The following is a 10,645-nucleotide window of genomic DNA, read 5'->3' as shown; positions in this document are numbered from 1 at the left end:
GTTTTGGTCTAGGTATTTAACTAGATCGTTGAGATGCCACTGATATTGTCCTGAATACGGTTAAAATCTGAATCATAAAGAAGCTAGGATAATATCATAATTTACATGCAGAACTTTTCTGAAGGGATTTTTTTTCATGTAGTAGGCGCTGATGCTTCTGATTTTCTTCTTCAAAAAACTTATGGGAAAGGCTAACCCAATATTTTAGTTTTCATTACGATCCAATCTCTGGACCATGTACAAAGTCGACCATCGTTCAAAAAAGGTTTATTGATGAAGGTTGGTTTAAGGTACATTTTCTGCATTTTGTGCACTTTTCAGTGCATGGTTGAAGAAGAGGATAAGAGGAGAGGCTTGAAGTTTGAGGTGACAAGGGTAGTCATCTGGTGCAACTAAAGGTTCAGTTTCATACTTGTGATGATATTGTTCAGTTTGCCTGGATGATTGCCCTTGTACTATTCTTTTCAAAAGGTACTGAAATATCCTACTGTATGGAGATTTGATTTCTACTAAAACTTTGTCAAGATATTCATTTTTCTTGTACTAAAATTTACTTTTTTTACTGACTATTACTGAAATTATCTTGTTACTAAACATTTCATAGGAAGGAGGCATATGGAGCAAAAGGCACTAGGAGAAAGGAGTAACGCCATAGGGACGTCGTTGTCAGCGGCGCCTTTGAAAGGATTCGCCATGGAGAAGCTACGGTGGCTGACCATCTTGCTTGGGAAGTGGGAAGGATGTCATTCGGAATGCCCCTAGGTTCTAGGGGCGTGTGTACATGCGTCGGACGAGGATGGCCATGCGGCGGCCGAGGTGGCCACAAGGAGTTGGATTGGGCACTTGCCAATGCGAGCGTGTCGTTGCTCAAGGTACCAACACCCTGGTTTTGACACAAAGTTTCTTGGCAAGCTGTGCATGGTTGGGACTATTTTCGTGCATGCGGGCAATGGCTCATGCCATTCAGTAGCCATCCATGTCGCCGTTGCTTGCTGTTCGTTCTTCTTGGATTCGAAATTACTTTCTGTGGTGTTCCTCAATGCATGAATTATTTTCAATATGGATGTGAGTCTGAAAAATGTGGTAAGGCTATCACCATTTTTTTAAACTGCAGATGTCTGAAGCTGAGAAGCATGATATTTCGTTTTCCGTGTTGCTCTATCTCTGTATTGTTAGATCGCAGGAACTTTTATCACATATGTTTGTGTGCAGTATGCCAATTTATCCGTGATGGCAACCTAACATTTGGAGGTAACGACGGCCTCACCAGAGTAAGGGGGGAAATTGTGGGAGTGGACGCACATCATGTAGGTGAAACGGGAGAGTTTGTGGTCGTAGCAGCTGTGTTCTTCTTGTTAGAGTTATAATATAAGTCATGTACCCCTTTGTATTTATCCCGTTGTATAAGGGGTTTCCTGCATATGTTCCACACCTGTACATGTATATATATATCGGCCTATGGCCTCATGGGAATACAAGTTGCATATTCCTAACATGGTATCAGAGCTAGGGTAATTTTTTCTGCACGTTGCAACTCGTGCTATCGATTCCCAGCCGCCTGTCTCATCTCACTCGAAGCCCCCGTCCTCGATCCCCCCGTCCTCGATCTCCTGGGCCCTCCCGATCGGATCTCCCTCCCGATCGGATCTCCCTCCCGATCGGATCTCCCCAGCCAGCTCCGGCGCGACTTCCACGCCGGGACGCAACTGCTCTCGGGACGCCTCCCTCCCCTACGGCGGAATCGGCGGCCGCCGCCAGGATCCGCGCCCGGTTCCCGATCGATTCCTGCCCGGCTCCGCTCGTGCTTCAGCCACGAGGTCCCGCCCGCGATCCAGCTGAGCTGCCCAAGATAGCCGGGTCCCAACTGCCCTCTTTCCCGATCGACGGGCCGGCCTCGATCCCCCAGCGCTCTCTCTTCCGCTAGGATCCCATCGCTAGCGTCCTCGGCTGTCGCTGGTGCTCTCGTTGGTTCCTAAAAAAAATGTCTGCTGCATCGGGCTATGTTGCTGTCCCTCGCTGTCCGGTGATCTTTGATGGTACTAACTACACTGAGTTTACTGGCTTCATGCGCATTCACATGCGTGGCATCCGTCTTTGGGGTGTTCTTTCTGGCGAGGTCTGCTGTCCGCCACGTCCAGTTCCTCCGGTGGCTCCTACTCCGCCAACTCCATCGGTTCTTCCTACGGATGCTAATCAGGCCGCCAAGGATGCGGCTAAGGTTGCTGATGAGGCTGCTGATCGTGCTTATGATGAGAGGGTTTTGGCTTATGAGGAGGCTCTTCAGACATATCATGGTGCTCTGTCTGTTTACACCCAGTGGCTTGATGATGATGCTCGTGCTGCAGCTGTTCTCACTGCTAGTGTTCTACCTCAGTTTGCTTCTGAATTTCTGGGTCTTTCTACTGTCTTTGAGATGTGGACCCGTCTTTGTGAGCGCTATCAGCCCTCTGGTGATGCCTTATACCTCTCTGTGATCCGTCAGGAGCATGCTCTTCAGCAGGGTGACTCCACTGTTGATGACTTCTATGCACAGAGTTCTGCTATCTGGCGCCAGCTTGATTCTCTCCGTAGTGCTGGGTGTCGTACCTGCCCCTGTTGCCAGGCTGTCCAGGCCAATTTGGAGTTTCATCGCGTCTATGAGTTCTTGTCTCGGCTCCGTAAGGAGTTTGAGCCCCGGCGTGCTCAGCTGTTTGCTCGTGGCCGTATTTCTCTCATGGAGGCGCTTTCTGAGATTCGTGCTGAGGAGACTCGCTTACGTGGTGCTGGTTTGCTGGAGGTTCCCTCTGTGCTTGCTACTCGTGCTCCTACGCCACTTGCTCCACCGTCCCCTTCTCGCTCGAGTGCTCCGCCGCTCTTGCCCACTCCTTCTGGAGGTTCAGGTCGCCCCCGTCCACATTGCGCCTATTGCAACAATGATGGTCATCTTGAGTCTCAGTGCTACACGAAGAAGAAACACCTGCGCAAGGCTCGATCATCATCTTCCGGGACTTCGTCATCTACCTCGACAGCTTCAGCCATTGCTTTGACTGAGCAGGATATTCTGCGACTTAAGCGTCTGCTCGTGGCTTCAGGTTCTTCCTCGACGGGTACTGCCGGTTCTGTGACTAATGCTTCCCGCACTGAGCAATCACCCTCTACACAGTCAGGTACATCCCCTTGGGTTCTGGACTCTGGAGCTTCTTTTCATATGTCTTCTCATTCTTCCACTTTGTCCTCTCTTCGATCACTGGATTCCCCTATTCATGTCTTCACTGCTGATGGTACTCCACTTTCTGTTGCTAGTAGAGGCAATCTTACTACTCCTTATTCTGTTCTTGATGTTGCTCATGTTCCTCGCCTTACCATGAATTTGTTTTCTGCTGGTCAACTTACGGATTCTGGTTGTCGCGTCCTCCTTGACGCTGACTCTTGTTCTGTCCAGGACCGTCACACGCACACTCTGGTTGGGGCTGGCCCTCGCCGCCGTGATTCTCAGGGTCTTTGGGAGTTGGACTGGCTTCATGTTCCTTCTGCTGCCACCACCATCGCCAGTTCTTCCGCTTCTGTCGCCTCCGTCACTGGTTCCTTCCAGCAGTGGCATCATCGACTTGGTCATCTGTGTGGTTCTCGGTTGTCTTCTTTAGTTCGTCGAGGCCTTCTGGGGTCTGTCTCAGGAGATGTCTCTTTAGAGTGTTAGGGTTGTCATCTTGGCAAGCAGATTCAGTTACCATATTCACATAGTGAGTCAGTGTCTAAGCGTCCTTTCGATTTAGTCCATTCTGATGTATGGGGTCCGGCCCCTTTCGCTTCGAAAGGTGGTCATAAATACTATATTATTTTCATAGATGATTTCTCTCGTTACACATGGCTTTATTTCATGACTTCTCGTTCTGAGGTGTTGTCTATTTATAAGCGTTTTGCTGCCATGGTTCATACTCAGTTCTCTTCACCCATTCGTGTTTTTCGTGCTGACTCCGCTGGCGAGTATATCTCTAAGATGTTGCGTGGTGTTCTTGCTGAGCACGGGACTCTCTCTCAATTCTCTTGTCCTGGTGCTCATGCTCAGAATGGTGTAGCTGAGCGAAAGCATCGACATCTTCTTGAGACGGCTCGTGCATTGATGATTGCTGCCTCTCTCCCGCCTCATTTTTGGGCTGAGGCCGTCTCCACATCCACCTATCTTATCAATATACAACCTTCCGCTGCTCTACAGGGTGGTGTTCCTTTTGAGCGACTTTTTGATCGTTCTCCTGATTATTCGATGCTTCGCTCGTTTGGTTGTGTTTGCTATGTCCTTCTTGCCCCTCGCGAACGCACCAAACTGACCGCTCAGTCTGTTGAGTGTGTCTTCTTAGGCTGCAGTGATGAGCATAAGGGCTATCGTTGTTGGGATCCTATTGGTCGTCGGATGCGTATCTCTCGAGATGTGACTTTTGAAGTCTCGTCCCTTCTACCCACGCCCATCTTCCTCGACTTTTTCAGTGCAGGATATCTCTTTCCTCACTTTTCCTGACTCACCTATCACCTCCGCCGAGAATGTACCTCTTCGTTTCACTTCCTCTTCTTCTCCCCATCTAGTTGATTTGCAGCCACCATCCTCCCCGGTCTCCTCGCCTCGCATGTCACCGGGTTCTCCACCTTCATCTCCGGTGACTTCCTCCCCGGTCTCCTCTCCCAGCCTGTCACCGGATTCTACACCTTCATCTCCGGTGACTTCTTCGTCGCCACCCCCTGATTCTACCTTGCCGAATCCTCCTTCGATTATTCCATCTTTTCCTCAGCATTACACTCGTCGTCCACGACCAGTCGATGCCTCTGTGGATGGGTCGTCATCTTCCTCCCAGCCTACTTATGGCTTGCGTTCTCGTCCTCGTCCGCCTGTTGATCGCTTTGGATTTCCCACCGCTGGTGCTGCTGTTCTTGAGCCGACTTCTTACCGTCAGGCTGTTGTTCATCCTGAATGGCAGTTTGCGATGGCAGAGGAGATTGCTGCTCTTGAACGCACTGGTACCCGGGATCTTGTTTCTCTTCCTCCCGGAGTCCGTCCGATCACTTGTAAGTGGGTCTACAAGGTTAAGACTCGCTCCGATGGTTCTCTTGAGTGTCACAAAGCTCGTCTTGTGGCTCGTGGTTTTCAGCAGGAGCATGGTCGTGATTATGACGAGACTTTTGCTCCTGTGGCTCATATGACCACTGTTCGTACACTTCTTGCCGTTGCCTCTGCACGCCACTGGTCTATATCTCAGCTTGATGTTAAGAATGCCTTTCTTAATGGTGAGCTGCGTGAGGAGGTGTATATGCAGCCACCACCTGGGTATTCTGTTCCTGATGGCATGGTATGTCGTCTTCGTCGCTCTCTCTATGGCCTTAAGCAAGCCCCCCGCGCCTGGTTTGAGCGCTTTGCTTCTGTGATCACTGCTGCTGGTTTTTTAGCCAGTGCTCATGATCCAGCATTGTTTATTCACCTTTCTCCTCGTGGTCGGACTCTTCTTCTTCTTTATGTTGATGACATGATCATCACGGGGGATGATCCCGAGTATATTGCCTTTGTAAAGGCCCGTCTTAGTGAGCAGTTTCTTATGTCTGATCTTGGACCTCTTCGCTACTTTCTTGGGATTGAAGTCTCTTCTACCTCTGATGGCTTTTTTATATCCCAGGAAAAGTATATCCAGGATCTTCTTGCTCGTGCTGCTCTTACTGACGAGCGCGTTGTTGAGACTCCTATGGAGCTCAATGTTCACCTTCGTGCTACTGATGGTGATCCTCTCCCTGACCCGACGCGTTATCGTCATCTTGTTGGCAGTCTTGTCTATCTAGCTGTCACTCGTCCGGACATCTCTTATCCGGTTCATATTCTGAGTCAGTTTGTCTCTGCCCCCACCTCGGTTCACTAGTCATCTCCTTCGTGTTCTTCGATATCTTCGAGGCACGATCTCTCACCGTCTATTCTTTCCTCGCTCCAGTTCTTTACAGCTCCAGGCCTATTCGGATGCTACGTGGGCTAGTGATCCTTCCGATCGCCGTTCACTTTCTGCTTACTGTGTTTTTCTTGGTGGTTCTCTCATTGCCTGGAAGACGAAGAAACAGCTTGCAGTTTCCCGTTCGAGTGCCGAGGCTGAGTTGCGAGCAATGGCTCTTTTGACGGCAGAGGTGACTTGGTTACGGTGGTTACTTCAGGATTTTGGTGTTTCTGTCACTACACCAACTCTGCTTTTATCTGACAGTACGGGTGCTATCAGCATTGCACGCGATCCTGTGAAGCATGAGCTCACCAAGCATATTGGTGTTGATGCGTTCTATGTGCGTGCTGCTGTGCAGGATCAGGTTATTGCTCTTCAGTATGTGCCTTCCGAGTTACAGTTGGCGGATTTCCTGACGAAGGCTCAGACTAGAGCACAACATGGCTTTTATCTCTCCAAACTCAGTGTTGTTCATCCACCATGAGTTTGAGGGGGGGTGTTAGAGTTATAATATAAGTCATGTACCCCTTTGTATTTATCCCGTTGTATAAGGGGTTTCCTGCATATGTTCCACACCTGTACATGTATATATATATCGGCCTATGGCCTCATGGGAATACAAGTTGCATATTCCTAACACTTCTTACAGTTTTCCTTCTCTGACTTGCATCTTTGGTACATCTATATTTATTATTTAATAGCATGGAGAGGGAGTTATCGTCGGTATTTTCATCAGTTATGCAATTGATTCTGTACAGAGGAAAAGTATGCACTCTTTTCTCATTCTTTTACAATATATCCTCCATTTGATGTCTTATCTAACCTGCCCATGCCTCAGCAATGACACACTTGAGGAGTCTGAACTCCGAAGGAAGGTGACGATGAGTTGAACCCATGGAATTATGGTATATGTTTGTTCTTTCTTATTTATGGTCCAAAGTTTCTCCTTCGCTCACTGGTGAATTTACTTTTGTCTCGCTGCATGTCAAGTAACCGGGTTGTTTAATTTCCTATGCTTAACTTGTGTTGTTAAGTGCGGAGTGTCCACTACATCATCATAGTTAAATCAACCTTAAAAGTATGTATCTGATTTAAGAATGTGGCTGTGATGACCAAGTTACTGCAATTATTGGAGAAGGCTTTAGTTTTTAATAATAAGATATTTATAGGAAAAGGCTAGCCTAGCTAGGATCAGTTACTTTAGTTCTTAGTTAGGTTCTGAGTAGTGAGTATCACAGCTGATTCAATAACAACTCTACTATCTAAATGCCTAATTGCATATCCTATTCTTGCTGCAATCTGTTCTGAGCTCCATGTCTTGCAAAATTCCATATAGAACTGGTAGAAGATCTAGCCTTCTAATATGTAGTACAAGATGTATAAATGCTTTGGGTACAAGTTGTATAAATGGATTTGAGGACTAACTAGAAACAAAAGGAAAGAGGTGATTAAAAAAATGTCAAACCACTCTAGATGGTTACAAATCTAATCTTTCTTATTACACATATTTGCATGCAAGTTTAATATGTATGTTGCATCACCTTTTTACGCTTTTGTGTAAAGCAGGACCTACTAATTTAGTGTTTTAGCTCCGTTTTGCTGAACTTAGTATTGTTTCTTATGCATTTCTTTAGCTTTCGTGTAATACTAGATGACGTCATGGACGTTACTGGATGCAGAGCGGGACCTTACCCGGCTCTGGCCAGGGTCGGCGATGACCCCCCCAATCTCTCCTGTGCCCTCACGATTTTTTTATTTATGTTCCTATTTACTGTCAGATTGAAGTCAACATGACGTGATGCACCATAAGAAGTTTACCTGTTTTCAAATGATGACTTGTTTCAGAATAGTTAGCATAAGATGGCCCTCGTTCTTTTCTGTTTGAATTATATTTGCTTGTTCCGAATTTTGCAGGCATGTGGTGTGATGTGTTGATCTTGGTCTTGTTCTGTTTGCAGAGACACCTTATGATGTGTCAAAACCTGTCCTGCAAAATAAAGGAGCATTGAGGATGATGGCTTTCATGTTCGCTTGGATGATGCTGGTTCCGTGGTGGCCTTTGATATGTCAGGTAAGATCTTGGGGTATCATATTCGCTGATTCTCCATTAGATTCCTCTGTTCATTGCAGGGTGTGTCCTGTTGTGTTGGGCTTGGTGTGATGCGGGTCGCCTGTGCGGATACGCTGTGTCCGCGGGCCATCCGTGTGATATTTTTGTTCATCAATGTAAGAGGAAAGTAACTTGATAGTTTGAAATAAAAATGATTCCGACAAGATTTGGTCATGGTGCAATATTCTTAGGCTAACTTACCCTTTTCTTGTAGAAACTACTCCCTCCGTTCCTAAATATAAGTCTTTTTAGAGATTCCAATAAGGGACTACATACGGAGCAAAATGAGTGAATCTACTCTCTAAAATATGTCTATATACATCCTTATGTAGCATGTGTTGAAATATCTAAAAAGAGTTATATTTAGAAACAGAGGGAGTAGAATGATATGTCTAGAGAATAAATGTGCATGTAAATTTGGTACATAGTTTCAGTACATGTGCATTTCATTACACTTATAAGTAGGTTTCTAGCAGGCTTTTATTTGAGGTCTTTGCTAAGTGGTGTTATAAGTAGGTTTCTAGCATGCTTTTATTTGAGGTCTTTGCTAAGTTGTGTTATAAGTAGGTTTCTAGCATGCTTTTATTTGAGGTCTTTGCTAATTGGTGTGTGTGGCTGAATTAGATGGAAATTCTTCCATTGGTTATTGCTGGTCATATAGAGTTTACCTTTGATTTCCTATATGGTGTACTTGGGTCCAGTTCTCTTGAGCAAATTTGATGTAGTTTCTACATTAATTAGCCTACTCGATATCATTTGTTGAACCATCAAGCTATATAGTCACATGCTATGTTGTAGAAGGAATCAGTAATCTACCAAAAGTAGAGCCATGATAACTTCATTCAGTCAAGACTGTATTACAAGAATTTCCAACCGATAATAAGATCCGGGTTTTCAGTAATGCTTGTATAATGAGGGACATTCTCAAAACTATATATTTTTATTCATTAAATATTATTTCAATTTTTATTACTCAGTGTGCAACTCCTTAAAGCTATGATGTTTGAAAAATAAATTGGATAGTATTATGAGGTATATGTTTGACACAATTGATGTTGAACCACTGAAAATTTATGGCCCCGCTCGAACACATGGGCACCTAATTATAGATTATTTGCAGCTCATACTTGTTCTCACCTTCTGATTTTTATTCACACCATGTTTCAAGAGACCATGTGCAACTCCATAGATGACAGCAAGCTTGCCATGACTGGGGGTGGAGCTGAAGATGTACCATGGCTTTTTGTCACTCCCCTCGAAAGCTGCAAGGTTAACCATACCGTGTAACGTGTACTGAGTTGTATGAGAACTAATTACAGGACAAGTATATTTTTCAAGGAGTTTGAAAAAAATTCATCATGTTTTTCCATCGATTCCGAGGCGGTTTTGAAATTGGAAGCTCGGTATGGGTTATGGCGTGTCTTTTTAGAATCACTTCAATTAGTACTGAAATTGGAAGCTTGGCCTGTCTTCTCGTCGGGTTTTGTTGAGCAACTGAAATTTCTGTGCTTGCTGGTGTGTCTTTTTAGCATCACTTCTTAGTCATTTGGTGAATCTGTATATATGTTTGTAGGAGTCTCTGAGTGTGAATACATATAGTTAAATAAGGTGTTCACCTGGCTGGAGGGATCTTATTTGTATCATCTGATTTTGTTCATGTTTCCTTTGAGAGATGATGTAGGTTTCATCTTGATGATGATTTCTCTCCTTGACATGTTAGCCTACTACAACTGCACTTCAGAGGACGAGCGCACAGGATTACCAGGCACCATTTCATCCACGCTAGATTGTGACCCCTTTAAAGCATGATTCCTATCCTGTCAAGTCCAACATCGGTTGAATCTTTGAAACATTGTCTGACTCACCTGGACACAACATACGACCTTTGTATCCGCTAATATCTTTTATGCAAATCTCTGTTCGAGCTATTCTCTTTCTTTTCGTAACTTTATTGATGAAAATGCACCATGTCCACGTAAATCTCCGGTGTGTTCTTATCTCTATATGACATACCTGTTTTTCTATCTACAAGGCTATATATGTGCTTTGCCATCAAAAATAAGATGAAATGAGTAATAGGGGTTGGGGAAATAACAGAGAGGATAACAAATCTATCTTGTATACGAGTCCTAAGCTATGTACATATGAGGAGAATGAGTAATCACATGCTTGTTGTTACTCTGTTAGGAGAGAGCTGCTAGCTCATACTTAAGAGTAAAGGTACTTAACAATTGCCACCGCCGCCTGTGCCGGTTGCAGCTCCCGGCCTTGCCGGTTGTAGCACTTTCCTTTGGCGGTTGTAGCAAAATTAATTGACAGTTGCAACAAAAATGTCGCGCCGCCGCCATATGGGTCGCTTGTGAACGTGAATGGTTGTAGCAAGTCTAATCGCTGGTTGTAGAAAAAGTCGATGAAGGTTGAAAAAAACATTGTTGTCATCGTCACAGGTCACATCATCAACATGAATGGTTGTAGCAATTCTCATCACCGCTCGTAACAAAAGCTGACAAAGGTTGAAGCAAAATCGTCGTCGTCGTTATCGTGGGCCGCATGTCGTGACATCGACATGAATGGTTGTAGCAATTCCAATCGCCGG

General features: G+C 45.3%; 1 protein-coding gene across 50 annotated transcripts in view; it reads left to right on the top strand.

Moving 5' to 3' along the window:
* The window catches only part of LOC147975480 (uncharacterized), a 28,092-nt gene extending 18,630 nt beyond the window's left edge, over positions 1–9,462 (top strand). For 48 of the 50 annotated variants that reach the window (XM_087518217.1, XM_087518219.1, XM_087518216.1 and 45 more), the window contains 3 exons: positions 322–471; positions 605–872; positions 1,213–3,852. In XM_087518217.1, coding sequence (XP_087374343.1) covers positions 1,982–3,676 — 1,695 coding nt within the window. In that variant the 5' untranslated portion in view covers positions 322–471; positions 605–872; positions 1,213–1,981 and the 3' untranslated portion in view covers positions 3,677–3,852. Of the gene's footprint in view, positions 1–321; positions 472–604; positions 873–1,212; positions 3,853–6,777; positions 6,845–7,897; positions 8,011–9,217 lie in introns of those variants that run through there. The other 2 variants (XR_015600835.1, XR_015600834.1) reach the window with 1 other exon arrangement.
* The last annotated feature ends 1,183 nt before the right edge of the window (positions 9,463–10,645 follow it).

Source organism: Triticum urartu, chromosome 4A (assembly GCF_056163025.1).
Source record: "Triticum urartu cultivar PI428250 chromosome 4A, HENAU_Tu73, whole genome shotgun sequence".
Taxonomy (NCBI): Eukaryota; Viridiplantae; Streptophyta; class Magnoliopsida; order Poales; family Poaceae; genus Triticum; species Triticum urartu.
The sequence above is the reverse complement of the archived record's forward strand: the minus strand, read 5'-3'. Positions and strand labels throughout refer to the sequence as shown.